This window comes from Tiliqua scincoides, chromosome 8, assembly GCF_035046505.1.
Source record: "Tiliqua scincoides isolate rTilSci1 chromosome 8, rTilSci1.hap2, whole genome shotgun sequence".
NCBI lineage: Eukaryota > Metazoa > Chordata > Lepidosauria > Squamata > Scincidae > Tiliqua > Tiliqua scincoides.
The window spans coordinates 32,815,229-32,834,487 of NC_089828.1; the positions used below are offsets into that span (position 1 = coordinate 32,815,229).

General features: G+C 42.3%; 1 protein-coding gene across 1 annotated transcript in view; it reads left to right on the forward strand.

Annotated features, from left to right (window-relative positions):
- The window catches only part of MUC16 (mucin 16, cell surface associated), a gene marked incomplete at its 5' end in the record, with an annotated part of 70,528 nt that overhangs the window by 10,835 nt on the left and 40,434 nt on the right, over positions 1–19,259 (forward strand). The window contains 34 exons of the mRNA XM_066635578.1: positions 5,418–5,560; positions 5,636–5,703; positions 5,907–6,079; positions 7,314–7,462; positions 8,008–8,075; positions 8,210–8,382; positions 8,715–8,741; positions 9,352–9,500; positions 9,583–9,650; positions 9,957–10,129; positions 10,568–10,594; positions 10,735–10,889; positions 10,978–11,045; positions 11,175–11,347; positions 12,214–12,240; positions 12,371–12,519; positions 12,602–12,669; positions 12,792–12,964; positions 13,335–13,361; positions 13,477–13,625; positions 13,703–13,770; positions 13,922–14,094; positions 14,571–14,597; positions 14,738–14,892; positions 14,975–15,042; positions 15,176–15,348; positions 15,746–15,772; positions 15,892–16,040; positions 16,348–16,415; positions 16,555–16,727; positions 18,217–18,243; positions 18,381–18,529; positions 18,836–18,903; positions 19,040–19,212. Of these exons, the coding sequence (XP_066491675.1) occupies positions 5,418–5,560; positions 5,636–5,703; positions 5,907–6,079; positions 7,314–7,462; positions 8,008–8,075; positions 8,210–8,382; positions 8,715–8,741; positions 9,352–9,500; positions 9,583–9,650; positions 9,957–10,129; positions 10,568–10,594; positions 10,735–10,889; positions 10,978–11,045; positions 11,175–11,347; positions 12,214–12,240; positions 12,371–12,519; positions 12,602–12,669; positions 12,792–12,964; positions 13,335–13,361; positions 13,477–13,625; positions 13,703–13,770; positions 13,922–14,094; positions 14,571–14,597; positions 14,738–14,892; positions 14,975–15,042; positions 15,176–15,348; positions 15,746–15,772; positions 15,892–16,040; positions 16,348–16,415; positions 16,555–16,727; positions 18,217–18,243; positions 18,381–18,529; positions 18,836–18,903; positions 19,040–19,212 (3,705 nt within the window). The remainder of the gene's footprint in view (positions 1–5,417; positions 5,561–5,635; positions 5,704–5,906; positions 6,080–7,313; positions 7,463–8,007; positions 8,076–8,209; positions 8,383–8,714; positions 8,742–9,351; positions 9,501–9,582; positions 9,651–9,956; positions 10,130–10,567; positions 10,595–10,734; positions 10,890–10,977; positions 11,046–11,174; positions 11,348–12,213; positions 12,241–12,370; positions 12,520–12,601; positions 12,670–12,791; positions 12,965–13,334; positions 13,362–13,476; positions 13,626–13,702; positions 13,771–13,921; positions 14,095–14,570; positions 14,598–14,737; positions 14,893–14,974; positions 15,043–15,175; positions 15,349–15,745; positions 15,773–15,891; positions 16,041–16,347; positions 16,416–16,554; positions 16,728–18,216; positions 18,244–18,380; positions 18,530–18,835; positions 18,904–19,039; positions 19,213–19,259) is intronic.

The following is a 19,259-nucleotide window of genomic DNA, read 5'->3' on the forward strand; positions in this document are numbered from 1 at the left end:
AACAACATCTACTGCTGAACCCAGCACAAGTGCAAGTAGGACACCAACCTCTCCCTTGGAAACAACCACCTCTACTGCTGAACCCAGCACAAGTGCAAGTAAGACACCAACCTCTCCCTTGGAAACAACAACCTCTACTGCTGAACCCAGCACAAGTGCAAGATTGACACCAACCTCTCCCTTGGAAACAACAACCTCTACTGCTGAACCCAGCACAAGTGCAAGTAAGACACCAACCTCTCCCTTGGAAACAACAACCTATACTGTTGAACCCAGCACTAGTGCAAGATTGACACCAACCTCTCCTTTTCAAACAACAAGCTCTACTGCTGAACCCAGCACAAGTGCAAGTAGGACACCAACCTCTCCCTTGGAAACAACAACCTCTACTGCTGAACCCAGCACAAGTGCAAGTTTGACACCAACCTCTCCCTTGGAAACAACAACATCTACTGCTGAACCCAGCACAAGTGCAAGTAAGACACCAACCTCTCCCTTGGAAACAACAACCTCTACTGCTGAACCCAGCACAAGTGCAAGTAAGACACCAACCTCTCCCTTGGAAACAACAACCTATACTGTTGAACCCAGCACTAGTGCAAGATTGACACCAACCTCTCCTTTTCAAACAACAAGCTCTACTGCTGAACCCAGCACAAGTGCAAGTAGGACACCAACCTCTCCCTTGGAAACAACAACCTCTACTGCTGAACCCAGCACAAGTGCAAGTTGGACACCAACCTCTCCCTTGGAAACAACAACATCTACTGCTGAACCCAGCACAAGTGCAAGTAAGACACCAACCTCTCCCTTGGAAACAACAACATCTACTGCTGAACCCAGCACAAGTGCAAGTTTGACACCAACCTCTCCCTTGGAAACAACAACATCTACTGCTGAACCCAGCACAAGTACAAGTTTGACACCAACCTCTCCCTTGGAAACAACAACATCTACTGCTGAACCCAGCACAAGTGCAAGATTGACACCAACCTCTCCCTTGGAAACAACAACCTCTACTGCTGAACCCAGCACAAGTGCAAGTAAGACACCAACCTCTCCCTTGGAAACAACAACATCTACTGCTGAACCCAGCACAAGTGCAAGTAAGACACCAACCTCTCCCTTGGAAACAACAACCTATACTGTTGAACCCAGCACTAGTGCAAGATTGACACCAACCTCTCCTTTTCAAACAACAAGCTCTACTGCTGAACCCAGCACAAGTGCAAGTAGGACACCAACCTCTCCCTTGGAAACAACAACCTCTACTGCTGAACCCAGCACAAGTGCAAGTTGGACACCAACCTCTCCCTTGGAAACAACAACATCTACTGCTGAACCCAGCACAAGTGCAAGTTTGACACCAGCCTCTCCTTTGGAAACAAGAACCTCTACTGCTGAACCCAGCACAAGTGCAAGTAGGACACCAACCTCTCCTTTGGAAACAACATCTACTGCTGAACCCAGCACAAGTGCAAGTTTGACACCAGCCTCTCCTTTGGAAACAAGAACCTCTACTGCTGAACCCAGCACAAGTGCAAGTTTGACACCAGCCTCTCCTTTGGAAACAAGAACCTCTACTGCTGAACCCAGCACAAGTGCAAGTAGGACACCAACCTCTCCCTTGGAAACAACAACCTCTACTGCTGAACCCAGCACAAGTGCAAGTTTGACACCAGCCTCTCCTTTGGAAACAAGAACCTCTACTGCTGAACCCAGCACAAGTGCAAGTTGGACACCAACCTCTCCCTTGGAAACAACAACATCTACTGCTGAACCCAGCACAAGTACAAGTTTGACACCAACCTCTGTCTTGGAAACAACAACCTCTACTGCTGAACCCAGCACTAGTGCAAGATTGACACCAAGCTCTCCTTTTCAAACAACAATCTCTACTGCTGAACCCAGCACAAGTGCAAGTAGGACACCAACCTCTCCCTTGGAAACAACAACCTCTATTGCTGAACCCAGCACAAGTGCAAGTTGGACACCAACCTCTCCCTTGGAAACAACACCCAGAGTATCATTGTTTACCACAACACCTTTTCCAAGTGAGTGTTTAGTCGTGCTTAGTTTTAGAACTAATTCTTGTGGACTGTGTGTAGTGGTGGGAGAAAGGCGAAGGATTTTCCTGTATGGTAGTAATTCTCGTAAGCTAGGTTTTTGTTTGTTTCTTAGAGTGGTATCATTCTATTTACGATAATCATCTCAAGACTATTTACAAAGAACTAGTATATATATATTTCAAAATTTCTTATCGCCATTTCAAAATATATTATTATGTAGTAACTCCAGCTTCAGGCCCGAACTATACAATTCATTGGAGTCCCATGATTGGAATTCCTTTTATTGTTTTCTTGTTCATTGTGCAGTTCTGGAGTACTTTCACTTGAATCATGGCCATGGTACAGGATGATGTGGCTGCACCCTTTTTACTTTCACCAATACCTGTGCAACACTAATGTCAATTTTCCCAATGCAGCAACTCCGGTGAATGAATCTCTAATCCATCCAGCCACTAATGTACCAATAGAGCAACCCGGTGGTGGTGGGAACGCCACTACTCAGCCAACTCCACTTTCTACTGTACTGCCCATAAGGACAACAAGTAAGTATTAAGGGTGGTATCAGTTTCCTTCATTTTTGAAATCCAGGCTGGAGCTTGTGAAATTTGTGCAGAGGCCTACTGTCCAGTGTCCAAACAAGTCCCATAAAACACACAACACAAAGTCATGTTTGGTATAAAGCAAGGCTACTTTATTAATTCCATAATTCAATAAGATTAGATCCTACATCTATTCCTGTCTGCCCAACTCCTCCCCCATTATTTTGAGCACTTACCTTGAGGGAGACAAACACTACTAACTGCAATCAGAGCTCATCTCATACCCTCGTTTTCACTGCCAAGCCCTAGAAAGAGGGTAAAGGCAGTCAAATTACCCAACCCATTCCAACCTGGAAAGCTTTTAGGATGGACTTTGCAGTTCATGCTTTAAGGGTCACCAGGCAACATTGCTGAGTCAGACAGCCTCTTGAGATCAATACTGGATTCCCCTATGGCCAGTGGTGACCAAACTGTGAGCTGTGGTTCCCAGAGGAGCCATGGAAACCAGCCAGGGAAGCCACAGTATCCCCGTGAAAAACCAACCACACTATGCAATGAATAGGATTGTAGCCCTAATGGGGTGCCACGGCCAGTGACCCAGTAGGTCAAGGGAGCCGCTGATCAAAAAAATTGGGTATCACTGCCCTATGGCCCTTGAACACCTTAGGTTGCAAACTAGATCCTTGCTCCTGTTCCCAAACCTGCACTATACCTGCCAAAAATGAGCAAACTGGCTAATCTAACACTTCACCAAAGGAGATAATCTGGGATAGGTTTGGAAAAAAAAAATCCAAAACTTGCCATTCAAATTCCTATCTGACTCCTGAGAGCAGCCAGTGAATGTCAGACTATCCCTAGCGCAGGTGAGAAGGGTGCAATATCAGCTGAGCTCCGAATTGTGAGCTTAGAGGAAATGCCGAGGAAGCCCTGACTCTCCAGCTCATCCAATCAGTAAGGACTCTGCCTCACTTGCCTCATCCATGGGGACAGGGCTCTGCAAGAAGGCCACCACATGAACTGTGGTGTGGTCACATTCCCAGTGAAGCCTAGCCTCTGGTGGCCTCTGGTATGTGGCCACATTAATCTTTGCATTACTTGGCAAGTAACTTGTCACATGAGGCCCAAGGAAACACCTTGGTGTGATGGCATAGATACTACCCGCAAGAACAGTGATGGGACAAACTGCCCCATGGCAGGCATAGAATTAGGCTTAGGAAAAAATGTTAATTTGAAGTCCAAATTGCAATTGGTTGTGTCCTCATTGCACTCCCCATAAGAGGAAGGACATGACTTCTTCTCCAGCTCAGATCAATATGAAAGCTAGAGAAGGCCTTCTGGAACCTTAATGTGTGCTTTTTATCTGAGGTGAATTTTATGTACACTCACATTTCTGAGCTGAGAAAGACAACATGTCCCAATCCTGTACCCTGCCAATCCATAGCATACAGCATCACTGATGGAACACACATTGCCTGCTATAGGGGAGGGGGCAACCAGTCAACCTAGGAGAGATAAATAAAAATATTTTTACTTACCTCCTAATAGGTCACCAAAGGCTCTTTGGACCCATGTGAGCTCTTTTGCTGGTGTAATTCCAAGGAGAATCAGGAGGCACATCAGGGCTGGGAAAGGGTTAGAATCTGGTGTGAGCAGCTGTCACCAAGATCCACCCCCTCTCACCTCTGAACTGGTTTCTCCCTCAAACTGCCCACAACTCGCCCCAATGCCACCTTACTTGTTTCAGAGCTCCTGACAGCAACACACCTTTTGTAGTGCTTCAGCAGATCACGAGATTCACAGCAGTAGGCCCAGGAGAAGGTTGGACTATCACTGACCTCACTAGTCTATGATGAAATCAGTTAAAGCAGAAATCAAGACAGGCCACCCCTCCTTAATTTCATTGTCTGCAAATGAAATATGTTTTGATAAAAGGGGGAGACATTTTCTCCTAATCTTGTCCCTCCCCCACCATGATTTTTTTAACTCCTTGATTCTTTGCACCACAGGCTCTTCAGCGAAAACTCCTCAGCCCCCCATTCTACCTCCTGTAACAGCCCAAGTGACCACAAAAGCCACTCCAGTAACAACAATACCTGAACGACTGCCAACTACAGTTCCTTCTTCCACCATTCCATCTCAGTCAACTGGTGAGATTTCTCAAGGACTATTTAAAAGGGGACATTTTTTGCCACATGTCTGTGAGTCTCTCAAAATGTTTCAGTACCACCAATATTCCATGGGACGGTTTTTGCTCCATGAAAATGGAGCGTAAGACAGAAGCTGTGCGCTGAGAAAAGTTCAATGAATATGTGGACATTTTTGAAATGGCTCGTGCAGAGGTATTCTTGTCTTAAAAAGTAGATATGCTTTGGATTCGGTAAAGCTGAATATGTGCAGGAGATGCTAATGGAAAGCAGAATTACCTGAGATTTCTTGTTGTACCTTTTTACGACTGTTTTCCAGACAACAAATTCAAATCAAGTGTGTTGCCAAATATTGGACATTTCACCAGTGATGGGTAGATGTGTAAAAGTTCTTGATCAGTGTCTATCATTCAAACTGTATGGAAAAGAGTCAATGGATGTGGTTATATTGGACAGACATTAAGAGAATGCCAGATGCAGGGGGAGGGCACAAGGATGCAGGTTGTATCTTGCTGTCTTGTGTACTCCCTGAAGCATTTGGTAGGCCACTGTGAGAAACAGGAAGCTGGACTAGATGGGTCTATGTCCTGATCCAGCAGGATTCTTCTTATGTTCTTAGAAAACAGGGTCAATACAATTGTTGTCTGGCTCTCATTCTGTTCCAGCTGTTTTGCCAACTACAACCCCAATGCCAGCGGTTGAACATTTCACTGTGAATTTCACCGTAACCAACTTGAAATACAAGGAAGAGATGGCAACACCCAATTCAGAGGCTTTTAATTCTACAGAGAAAAGTCTCACTTCTCTGGTAAGCTGCTTTGAATTATATGCAATATGGAATAAACTATTGTTTCAGCAAACTGATCATCTCCTTTTTTGACAGCTTGACAGAGTTCTTCAGAATAGCAGTATTGGATCAGCATATGTGGGATGCAAGGTGACAGCTCTGAGGTAGGCCTTACATGTCAGCTCTAACTGACTCCTGCCGTGAAGAAATGGACTTTTCTTTCTTTCTTTCTTTCTTTCTTTCTTTCTTTCTTTCTTTCTTTCTTTCTTTCTTTCTTTCTTTCTTTCTTTCTTTCTTTCTTTCTTTTCTTTCTTTCTTTCTTTCTTTCTTTCTTTCTTTCGTTAACATTCTCCCTCTCTCCTGTTAGACCTGTGAGAAATGGAGAAGAAACTGGAATGGATGCTGTCTGCACTTACAGAAATGAATCTACCATACCTCCCTTTGACCGAGTTAAGGTGTACCATGAAATAGTGAACCAGACAAATGATTTCAGCAACATGGGTCCCTACACCGTGGAAAGATACAGCCTCTATGTCAATGGTAATCAGGTTATTTCCAAGTTCAGGCGTGCGCTGCTTAACAATGGACATTAAGAGGCTCTTAATGAGGCAGTCAGGACTCCCATGTCCTGCAGCAGAGTCTGTTTACACACTAAAGAGGCTCTTGATGCAAACACGAGGCAATCAGCTTCTAGTAGCCTGACAACAAAGGCACTAAATTAGGTGGAATGTTTGCTTAACAACCTAACTGCATAACAGTGGGGATCAGAGAATGTATCCCAGTTGTTAAGTAGCACACACCTGTACTTACTTGAGACTTGTACTTAGGACTTGTCCTAAAACTCAAAGAAATGTCATTGTAAGTACATTTCATGACTCCATTCAAGAAGAAATGTCTGAGAATTTTGAAGGAAACCAAATGAGTGTTTAGAAGAGAAGATAATTTTCTCAAGCAGGCGTGGACTAATGTGGGGTGCAGCATTGTGGACAGAGCAGGGCAAGCCAGGGAATGTTCTGCCAATCTCAAAACAATTTAAATTGAGAGGCACTGTATGCTTGTGTCACGTTTTGTTGTGTAGTAAAAATGCAGGTGGTGTTATAGACTCAACAGTAAACCAGGTGTTTTCAAATACTTAGTAGGGCTGGTAATGAAATATGAAGTAGGTTAATTCTAAGTAGATTTCAAGATTCTTCTCAAGAAGAAATGCCTGAGAATTTGGGGGGAAACCAAATTTGTACATGTGAGAGAAGTGACTGTCTTAAGCAGGAGTGGGGCAGGGCATTTTCTGCACATCCCCAGGCGATTTGTATAGATGGACTCTATATATGTTTGTTGTGTGGTAGTAACACACATAGTAACACTGCAGTAGTAGTAGTAGTAGTAGTAGTAGTAGTAACACTGTAGTAGTAGTAGTAGTAACACTGCAGGTGGCACAGCCTCTGTGTCAATGTAAACTCTGAGGATTAGAATCATGAAAAGATGATAATGCTTGAAATCTGTATCAAATTTAATGTACTTCACCACCAATTTCAGTGTCAATATCATTGTCTTGCATATCTTACTAGCAACTTTTTTCCTTTACCTAGGTTATCATGAAGTCCCTCTGGAAACAAGTAAGTGATATTTGAAAGATATCAGTTTCTCTCTATTACTGAAACAGTAGGGGAAAGAAGCAGTGAATATTATGGTAATTGAGAGATTATAAGAGAAAAGAGGGTCAATACGATGGTTACAGTGAAAACCAATACAATCCAATGGTTGTCCTTTTTTCCAGCTGTTCTACCAACTACAACCAAAACACCAACACCAGCGGTTGAACATTTCACTGTGAATTTCACTGTAACCAACCTGAAATATAAGGAAGAGATGGCTACTCCTGATTCAAAGGCATTCCGTTCTACAGAGAAAAGTCTTACTTCCTTGGTATGAATGGTTTGAAATATATGTGTGATGCAGTAGCATAGCTAAGGGGATGCAGGGGGTGGCAATTTCACCAGGCAACAAGCTATAGGGGGGGCCACAAGCTGAGCTTGACAGTGTCCAAAATAATGAAAACATTGGTATGTACAAATTATACCATTATGTTATGTATCATTTGAAAGGTAATGTAATGCTGAGTGCAATGAAACAAATCCTGTTGGAATATCTGCATTCTATCAAATGTTATGGACAAATAACCAGAAAATTTTTTCTTTATTTACTTAATTAAATTTGATTTTGTTGTGGGTGGGCGCTACAAAATCTTCTTTGATCCTGGATAGCAGATGCCTTAGCTATCCCACCAACCCATTTTTCACTTTTTTAAAAGTTTGAGTGTAATGTCACTTCCGGAAGTGACGTCACTTCCAGGGCATCATTTTGCTTTCGGCACCGGGCTTCACTTTCATTAGCTACACATTAGCTACACATCAGCTTTGGAATGGTGATCCCTGTTGTTTTGTCAGACTGATTGTCTCCATTTTTGATAGCTTGACAGAATTCTCCGCAACAGCAGTATTGGATCAGCATACGTTGGATGCAAAGTGACGACTCTGAGGTAGGTCTTAAGTATGTCTGTTAATATGCCAGCTTTAGATGTCTCCTGCTCAGAAATGATAGGCTTCTTTCTTTGGTTCTGTCATTCTTTTGTTCACTCCCAGTTCATTTAACTCTCTCCCTCTCTCTTGTCAGACCTGGGAAAAATGGAGAAGAAACTGGAATGGACGCTGTTTGCACTTACAGAAATGATTCTACCACACCTCCTTTTGACCGAGTCAAGGTGTACCACGAAATAGTGAACCAGACAAACAATTTCAGCAAGATGGGGCCCTACACCTTGGAAAGATACAGCCTCTATGTCAATGGTAATCCAAGTGGTTTCCAAGTACCTACTAGGGTATCTCCCAAAGTTTAAAAAAGTATCATTGTAAGTAGATTTCAGGATTCCATTCAAGAAGAAATGCCTGAGAATTTTGAAGGAAACAAAATGAGTATTTAGGACAGAAGATAATTTGTATATGTGTGTTGTGTAGTAGTAAAGCAACGGGTGGCACAGCCTCTGTTTCAATGCCAACCATAAGGTTAGAAACACAAAAGATGATAGTGTATGAAATCTGAAACAAACTTCATGCATTTCCACCCAATTTCAATATTATTTTCTTGTCCATCTGACTGGCAACTTCTTCCCTTTTCCTAGGTTATCACGAAGCACCTCTGGGAACAAGTAAGTGATATGTTAAAGATATTAGTTCCTCTAGATCAGGGGTGCCCAAACCCCGGCTCTGGGGCCACTTGCAGCCCTCGAGGCCTCTCAATGCGGCCCTCAGGGAGCCCCCAGTCTCCAATGAGCCTCTGGCCCTTCGGAGATTTGTTGGAGCTGACACTGGCCCGACGCAACTGCTCTCAGCATTAGGGCAACTGTTTGATCTCTTGTGTGAGCTGTGGGATGAGGGCTCCGTCCAATGCTTGTTGTTTCATGTCTGTGATGCAGTAGTGGCAGCAAAGGAAAGGCCAGTCTTGCTTTGTGCAAGGCCTTTTATAGACCTTGAGCTATTGTAAGATTTTCATTCATTCATATAAGTTCATCTTTGATATATTCATTTATGTAAACTTATGTAAATTTATTCAAATTTTTAATGTAAATTAATTCTTTTTCCCCCCGGCCCGCGACACAGTGTCAGAGAGATGATGTAGGCGTCCTGCCAAAACCTTTGGACACCCCTGCTCTAGATTACCAAAACTGTTGGGGAAAGGCTATTATGGATGTTACGATAATGGAAAGACTATAAGAAAGGGTCAATACAACGTTTGTCCTTTTTGCCACTCTGTTCTAGCTGTTCTGCCAACCACAATCCAAACACCAACACCAGCAGTTGAACATTTCACTGTGAATTTCACTGTAACCAATTTGAAATACAAGGAAGAGATGGCAACTCCTGATTCAAAGGCATTCAATTCTACAGAGAGAAGTCTCACTTCCCTGGTAAGAATGGTTTGAATTATATTTGCTATGGTATAGTGTTTATTGTTGTTTTGATACACTGCTTGTCTCCTTATTTTGACAGCTTGACAGAATTCTCCGCAATAGCAGTATTGGTTCAGCATATGTAGGATGCAAAGTGATGACTCTGAGGTAGGCCTTACACATGTCCGTAAAGTTGTCAACTGTCTCCTGCCCTGAAGAGGTGGGCTTTTCTTTCTTTCTTTCTTTCTTTCTTTCTTTCTTTCTTTCTTTCTTTCTTTCTTTCTTTCTTTCTTTCTTTCTTTCTTTCTTTCTTTCTTTCTTTCTTTCTTTCTTTCTTTCTTTCTTTCTTTCTTTCTTTCTTTCTTTCTTTCTTTCTTTCTTTCTTTCTTTCTTTCTTTCTTTCTTTCTTTCTTTCTTTCTTTCTTTCTTTCTTTCTTTCTTTCTTTCTTTCTCATTCTCCCTCTCTCCTGTCAGACCTGTGAAAAATGGAGAGGAGACCGGAATAGACACCGTCTGCACTTACAGAAATGACTCTACCACAACTCCCTTTGACCGAGTCAAGGTGTACCATGAAATAGTGAACCAGACAAACGATTTCAGCAACATGGGACCCTACACCTTGGAAAGATACAGCCTCTATGTCAATGGTAATCACGTGGTTTCCTTGTATTTAATATGGCTGATCCTGAAATTTGAATTAATGTCATAGTAGGTAAACTGCAGAACTTCTCTCAAGAAGTGTCTAAGAATTTTGAAGGAAACCAAATAAATAATCAGGAAAGAAGTAAAAATGCTCAGACAAGGTTGGATTGGTGTGGGGGGCAGTATGGATGGTGGGGCATGACATGGCAGGGAATGTTCTGCAGATCTCTAAGTAATGTAAATAGATAGGCTCTGTATGTATGTGTCACGTTTTGTTGTGGACTAGAAATGCAGATGGTGTCAGTGGTCACCATGCAGACTGTAAACAGGATGGGTGATTTCAGCATTAATATCTGTTTCCATAGCCATGCATGTTTCCACCAGTTTCAGTGTGAATTTTATTCTTGTGGTTATCTAACTACCACTACCTCTCCTATTCCTAGGCTATCACGAGGCCCCTCTGAAAACAAGTAAGTTTTTTGTAAAAGTTCTTAATTAGTGTCTGTCACCAAAACTGTACGGGGAAAAATGGAAATGCATGTGTTGATAATGGATAGGCTTTAAGAGAAGAGCATGTCAATGCAAGTGTTTTATTTTCATTCTACTCCAGCTGCTTTCCCAACTACAACACCAGTACCAACACCAATCCCAGCAGTTGAACATTTCACTGTGAATTTCACCATAACCAACCTCAAGTACAAAGAAGAGATGGCAACTCCCAATTCAGAAACTTTCAATTCCACAGAGAAAATACTCACTTCCCTAGTAAGTATGGCATCTAGTGGTTTGAATTGTATGCAGCATGCATATACCTGCCTTGCTACTTTGACTCATCCTCTCCTTTTTTTTACAGCTTGATGAGATTCTCCACAATAGCAGTATTGGACCATCATATGTGGAATGCAAGGTGACAGCTCTGAGGTAGGTATCCGCCATGTCTATAAAATTTTCAGCTGCAGCCATCTCTTGGCCAGAAAAGCAGGCTTCTTGCCCACTTCTCTGATCAGTTCAGAATGTTCCATTTAACATCCTCCCTCTTTCTCCTGTCAGACCTGTGAAAAATGGAGATGAAACCGGAATGGACGCCATCTGCACTTACAGAAATGATTCCACCACACCTCTCTTTGACCGAATCAAGTTGTACCATGAAATAGTGGAGCAGACAAATGATTTCAGCCGGATGGGGCCCTACACCTTGGAAAGATACAGCCTTTATGTCAATGGTAATCAATTACTTATTAGGGTTGGTCCTGACATCTGAAAAAGTGTCATTGAAAGAAGATTTCAGGGCTCATCTCAAGAAGATGTTTGTGAGAATTTGAAGGGAAACCAAACTAGTATGTATGAGAGAAGTGACTTTATTGAGTAGGAGTGGGGCAGGGCATGTTCTACACATCCCTAGATCAGCATTTCCCTGACTGTGGGTCAGGAAACACTGGTGGATTGCAACCTGATGTTTAGTCAGTGGTGACCTCATGCTCAGTGCTCTGCTGCAAAGCCTTTCTGGGAGACTCTGGAGGCTGCTTCTGGGTCACACTGGGCCTGTGGCCCACTCCATTGATCTCCACAGGGCCCAGAATGCCTTGCAGAAGTGACTGGAAGTTGAAGAAGCAACATAGAAGTAAACTGGAAGTTGCTTCCAGGAAACAGAAGTAACTTCTGGTACCGCCTGAGAGAGATTCTGGGTCCCTCAGAGGCCAATGGATTGGGTTGCAGACCTGGCAAAACCTGGAAGCAACCTTGATGGCTCCAAGAAAGGCTTAGGGTGGGGAGCGTTGACCATCAGTTCGCATCCCACCAGGGAGAACAAGGTGGGTTGCAGTGGGCACAGCAGGGGAGGGCACCACTGGACAGGGCAGGTTCTGGCACATCCCCAGATGATTTACGTAGCTGAACAATGTATGCGTTTGTTGTGTAGTAGTAGTGCAGCAGGTGACACAACCTCTGTGTCAATGCCCACAATGAGGGTTAAACCAAAAAGAGATGATAGTGTATGAAACCTGTATCAAATTTTATGTGTTTCCACACCAATTTCAGTGTCAATATTATTGTTCTGGCTATCTCACTAGCAACTTTCTCCTTTTTCCAGGTTATCATGAAGTCCCTCTGGAAACAAGTAAGTGATATATTAAAGATATTAGTTCCTCTCTATTACTGAAACAGTAGGGGGATATTTTGATGGATGGACAGACTTTAAGAGAAGAGAGGGTCAATACAATGGTTGTTGTGTTCTCACTTTGTTCTAGCTGTTCTGCCAACTACAACCCAAACACCAACACCGGCGATTGAACATTTCACTGTGAATTTCACTGTAACCAACTTGAAATACAAGGAAGAAATGGCAACTCCTGATTCAAAAGCTTTCAATTCTACACAGAGAAGTCTCATTTCTCTGGTAAGAATGGTTTGAATTACATGTGCTATGTAATGGTGTTCACTGTCGTTTCGCCAGACTGATGGTGTCCTTGTGTTGACAGCTCAGCAGAATTCTCCGCAACAGCAGTATTGGATCAGCATATGTAGGATGCAAGGTGATGACTCTGAGGTAGGCCTTACACATGTCTGTAAACATGTCAGCTCTAGCAGTTTCTTGCTCAGAAAAGATTGACTTCTTTCTTCCTCTTTTTCTCTCCCCCTCCATTTAACATTCTCCCTCTCTCTTGTCAGACCTATGAAAAATGGAGAGGAAACTGGAATGGATGCTGTCTGCACTTACAGAAATGACTCTACCACACCTCTCTTTGATCGAGTCAAGGTGTACCACGAAATTGTGAACCAGACAAATGATTTCAGCGAGATGGGGCCCTACACCGTGGAAAGATACAGCCTTTATGTCAATGGTAACCCAGTAATTTTCAAGTACTTATTAGGGCTGGTTTGAAATTTGAAAATGTGTCATTGTAGGAAGCTTTCAAGACTTGTCCCAACAAGATGTGTCTGAGAGTTTTGAGGGAAACTAAATTAGTATGTATGAGAGAAGTGACTTTCTCGAGCAGGAACATCCCCAGATGAACTCTATGTGTGTGTGTGTGGTGTTTAGTAATAAAGTAGCACGTGGCCCAGCCTCTGTGACTATGCCACCCCCGTTGGTAGAGCTATACGTTTATGATAGTGTTTATAATCTGTATCAAATTTCATGCATTTCCCCACCAATTTCAGTGCCAATATGCACTGCTAGCTATCTCACCAGCAACTTTCCCCTTTTTCTAGGTTATCATGAAGTCCCTCTGGAAACAAGTAAGTGATATGTTAAAGATACTATGGGGGAAAAGAGGCAAAAAATATTAAGATAATGGACAGATTTTTAGAGAAGAGAGGGTCAATACAGTGGTTGTTCTTTTCTCTGTTCCAGCTGTTTTGCCAACTACAACTCAAGCACCAACACCAGTGGTTGAACATTTCACTGTGAATTTCACTGTAACCAACTTGAAATACAAGGAAGAGATGGCAACACCCAACTCAAAGGCATTTAATTCTACTGAGAAAAGTCTCACTTCCCTGGTATGAACAGTTTGAATTATATATGGAATGGTGTCCCCTGTTGTTTCAACAGACTGATGGTCTCCTTGTTTTGACAGCTTGACAGAATTCTCCGCAATAGCAGTGTTGGATCAGCATATGTAGATTGCAAGGTGACAAATCTGAGGTAGGCCTTACACATCTGTAAATGTGTCAGCTCCAGATGACTCTTGCTCAAAAATGATTTTTTTCTAACTTTCTTTTCTTCTTCTATCTATCTTCTTATCTATCTTTCATTCTAACCCATTCCATTTAACATGTTCCCTCTTTCTTTTCAGACCTGTGAGAAATGGAGAGGAAACTGGAATGGATGCTGTCTGCACTTATAGAAATGACTCTATCACAACTCCCTTTGATCGAGTCAAGGTGTACCATGAAATAATGAACCAGACAAACAATTTCAGTGAGATGGGGCCCTACACTTTGGAAAGATATAGCCTTTATGTCAACGGTAATTAAGTGGTTTCCTAGTTCCTATTTGGGTTGGTCCTGAAATTTGAAAAATGTCTTAAAAATATTTCAGTGCTACTTTCAAGAAGAAATGTATAAGAACTTTGAAGGAAATCAAATGAGTATACCAAAGGAAACCAAATGAGCATTTAGGAGAGAAATGAAATTCCTGGCTGGATTGGTGTGGGGTGCAGCATAGCGGACGGGGCATGGCATGGTATAGCATGGCAGGAAATGTTCTGCAGATCTTTAAAAAATGTAAATGGATAGGCTCTATATGCCTGTTGTCACATTTGGTTGCGTAGTAGAAATGCAGATCGTGTCACCGCCTCTATATTAACAGTAATCATGCAGTTTGTAAACTGAACGGGTGGATTCAGCATGAATATCGGCTTCAAAAGCCATGCATGCCCCACCAATCTTAGATGGATATTATTCTTGTGGATATCTAACTACCGCTACCTCTCCTGTTCCTAGGTTATCACGAGGCCCCTCTGGAAACAAGTAAGTTTTCTGTAAAAGATCTTAATTAGCGTCTGTCACCAAAACTGTAGGGGAAAAGAGGCAATGTATGTGTTTGATAATGGATAGGCTTTAAGAGAAGAGAGTGTCAGTGCAATGGTTTTATTTTCATTCTATTTCAGCTGTTTTCCCAACTACAACACCAGCACCAACACCAACACCAGCAGTTGAACATTTCACATTGAATTTCACCATAACCAACCTCAGGTACAAAGAAGAGATGGCAACTCCTGATTCAGAAATTTTCAATTCTGCAGAAAAAACGCTCACGTCCCTGGTAGGTATGGTTCCAGGGGTTTGAAGCTTTTGCAAAGTGTTTCTTATTGCTGTGACAGATGGGTTCTCTCCTTTTTTCACAGCTTGATGAGATTCTCCACAATAGCAGTGTTGGATCATCATATGTGGAATGCACGGTGACAGCTCTGAGGTAGGCATCCCCCATGTCTGTAAAATTTTCAGCTGTAGCAATCTCTTAGCCAGAAAAGCAGGCTTCTTTCTCTCTTGTTGAATTATCTGATCAGTTCAGAATGTTCCATTTAACATCCTCCCTCTCTCCTCAGACCTGTGCAAAATGGAGAGGAAACCAGAATGGATGCCATCTGCACTTACAGAAATGATTCCACCACGCCTGTATTTGACCGAGTCAAGGTGTACCGTGAAATAGTGGAGCAGACAAATGATTTCAGCCAGATGGGGCCCTACACCTTGGAAAGATACAGCCTCTATGTCAATGGTAACGCAAGCACTTATTAGGGCTGGTCCTGAAGTTTGAAAATGTGTCATTGTAGGAAGATTTCAAGACTTGTCCCAACAAGACATGTCTGAAAATTTGGAGGGAAACTAATTTCGTATGTATGAGAAAAGTGACTTTCTCGAGCAGGAACAGGGCAGACCAAGTTCTGCACATCCTCAGATGATTTATATAGATGGACTCTGTATGTGTGTGTGTGCTGTATAGTAATAAAGCAGCATGTGGCCCAGCCTCTGTAACAACGCCAACCATGTCAGTAGAACTATACGTTTATGATAGTGTTTGTAATCTGTATCAAATTTCATGCATTTCCCCACCAATTTCATTGCCGATGTTACTGTCCTAGCTATCTCACCAGTAACTTTTCCCCTTTTTCTAGGTTATCATGAAGTCCCTCCGGAAACAAGTAAGTGATATGTTAAAGATACTGTGGGGGGAAAGAGGCAATGAATATGATGATAATGGACAGAGTTTAAGAGAAGAGAGGGTCAGTACAATGGTTGTTCTTTCCTCCCTGTGTTCCAGCTGTTTTGCCAACTACAACCCAAGCACCAACACCAGCGGTTGAACAGTTCACTGTGAATTTCACTGTAACCAACTTGAAATACAAGGAAGAGATGGCAACACCCAATTCAAAGGCTTTCAATTCTACAGAGAAAAGTCTCACTTCCCTGGTAAGAATGGTTCCTATTGTGTTGGTTTAAATTATATGCACTATGTCATTGGTTCAACAACATTTTAGAGTCCCTAGAAGCTGCTGTCTGATTTATAAATGCCAAGCGGGTTGGCTAGAAGGGTAATTGGGCAGCAGTGCTCCCCCCCAAGTGGCAGGTTGTTTAACCTTTGATGCACTTGGCCTAATCTGCCCGATCACATTCATGAACCACACAAAATTGGGTCCCAACCCACAGTTTGTGAACCACTGCACTATGGGATGAAGTTTCCTGTGATTTTGACAGACTGCTGTTCTTGTTTTGGCAGCTTGACAGAATTCTTCGCAATAGCAGTGTTGGATCAGCATATGTAGGGTGCAGGGTGACGACTCTGAGGTAGGCCTTACACGTCTGTAAATATGTCAGCTCCAGATGACGCTTGCTCAGAAATGATTATTTTCTTTCTGTCTTTCCTTCTTCCTTCTTCCTTTCATTCTTACCCATTCCATTTAACATTTTGCCTGTTTCCTTTCAGACCTGTGAGAAATGGAGAGGAAACTGGAATGGATGCTGTATGCACTTATAGAAATGATTCTATCACAGCCCCCTTTGATCGAGTCAAGGTGTACCACGAAATAGTGAACCAGACAAATGATTTCAGCAAGATGGGGCCCTATACCTTGGAAAGATACAGCCTCTATGTCAATGGTAATCAAGTGGTTTCCAAGAACTTATTAGGGCTTGTGATATTCTTAAGTAGATTTCAAGACTCTACTCAAGAAAAAGTGTCTGAGAATTTTGAAATAAACCAAATGAATATTATCAAGCAGGAGTGGACTGATGTGGCATGCATCAACATATGCAGAGCAGAGAAAGGCAGGGAATGTTCTGCAGATCTCTAAACAATTTAAAATGATAGACTCTGTATGCATGTGTCACATTTTGCTGTGTAGTAGAAATGCATATTGCAATACAGCATCTTTGTCAATATTAAGCCACAGTTATGTGCAGTGAGGTCCAAGCCTTGGGAGGCAATACACACTCCTCTCTCCCTCCCCCCTTAAGCTCAGTCTCTGAAACATATACTCCCTCACCTCTGGAAATAAATAAATAAATATTAAATAAATAAATGAAACACAGTCTCTGAAACTCTCTCTCTCTCTCTCTCTCTCTCTCTCTCACCTGGAAATAATTAAAGCTCAGTGTCTGAAATACTATCTCCCCCACTCTGGAAATAATTTTTTTTTAAAAACTCACCTCTTTGTTCCCCATTCGGATCTATAAAGAGCTCAGCAACGCACCCCCTGAGGCAACAAAAAGCTGCCTCTCCTGGTGCTATACAGAGTGGTCATTTGTGCAGACTTTGTACTTTTTTTTCATGACTTTTTTAAGAAGAGCTGAGGCAACGCTTCATGCTGCCTTCTCAGATCTTGCTGATGCAGGCATTCTGCTGTTTTTTGATTGGAAGCCAGCCACCCTGCTTTTATTTTTTAGAAGATGCCAACAATAACAGCCTACCCTGCTAGAGACAACTTTTCCTGCTGCCTCCCTAGAAATTACTGACACAGGAACACTACAGGTTTTTTTCATTGGAAGCTAGCCATCATTACAGTGGCTGCTGGCTGCTTCCTTGTGTATTATAATAATTGGTGCATGTGCAGCTTAATCTCATTGACTGTGCTAGCGAAGAAAGAAGCAGCATGGAAAAGCAAGAACTTTTTTTTTCAATGTTAGGTCCATGTGTTTTTGTTTTTTTTAAATTTATTGACTCTGATGAGACTATCTCCCTTGATGCACATCACTGGTTAACCACTGATTTTCAAATACTTATTAGAACTGGTAATGAAATTTGAAATAGTGTCATTCTAAGTAAATTTCAAGATTCTTCTTAAGGAAAAATGCCTGAGAACTTGGAGAGAAACCAAATTTGTAAATGTGAGAGAAGTGACTGTCTCAAGCAGGAATGGGACAGGGCATGTTCTGAACGTCTCCAGATGATTTATATAGATGGACCCTGTACGGGTATGTTGTGTAGTAGTAGTGCAGTGGGTGGCACAGCCTCTGTGTCAATGCTAACCATAAAGTTAGAACCATGCGTGAAATCTGTATCAAATTTTATGTGTTTCCCCACCAATTTTAGAGTCAATATTATTGTCTTGCCCATCTCACAAACCTTTTCCTTTTTTCCTATTCCCAGGTTATCATGAAGTCCCTCTGGAAACAAGTAAGTGATATGTAAAGAGGTTATTTCCTCTCCATTACCAAAACCGTAGGCAGAAAGAGGCAATGGATATTTTGATAATAGATTATAAGAGAAGAGAGGGTCACTACAATGGTTGTCGTGTTCTCACTCTGTTCTAGCTGTTCTGCCAACTACAACCCAAACACCAACACCAGCGGTTGAACAGTTCACTGTGAATTTCACTGTAACCAACTTGAAATACAAGGAAGAGATGGCAACACCCAATTCAAAGGCTTTCAATTCTACAGAGAAAAGTCTCACTTCCCTGGTAAGAATGGTTCCTATTGTGTTGGTTTAAATTATATGCACTATGTCATTGGTTCAACAACATTTTAGAGTCCCTAGAAGCTGCTGTCTGATTTATAAATGCCAAGGGGTGTGGCTAGAATGGTAATTGGGCAGCAGTGCTCCCCCCAAGTGGCAGGTTGTTTAACCTTTGATGCACTTGGCCTAATCTGCCCGATCACATTCATGAACCACACAAAATTGGGTCCCAACCCACAGTTTGTGAACCACTGCACCATGGGATGAAGTTTCCTGTGATTTTGACAGACTGCTGTTCTTGTTTTGGCAGCTTGACAGAATTCTTCGCAATAGCAGTGTCGGATCAGCATATGTAGGGTGCAGGGTGACGACTCTGAGGTAGGCCTTACACGTCTGTAAATATGTCAGCTCCAGATGACTCTTGCTCAGAAATGATGATTTTCTTTCTGTCTTATTTTCCTTCATCCTTTCATTCTTACCCATTCCATTTAACATTTTCCCTGTTTCCTTTCAGACCTGTGAGAAATGGAGAGGAAACTGGAATGGATGCTGTATGCACTTATAGAAATGATTCTATCACAACCCCCTTTGATCGAGTCAAGGTGTACCATGAAATAGTGAATCAGACAAATGATTTCAGCAAGATGGGGCCCTATACCTTGGAAAGATACAGCCTCTATGTCAATGGTAATCAAGTGCTTTCCAAGGACTTATTAGGTCTGGTGATGAAATTA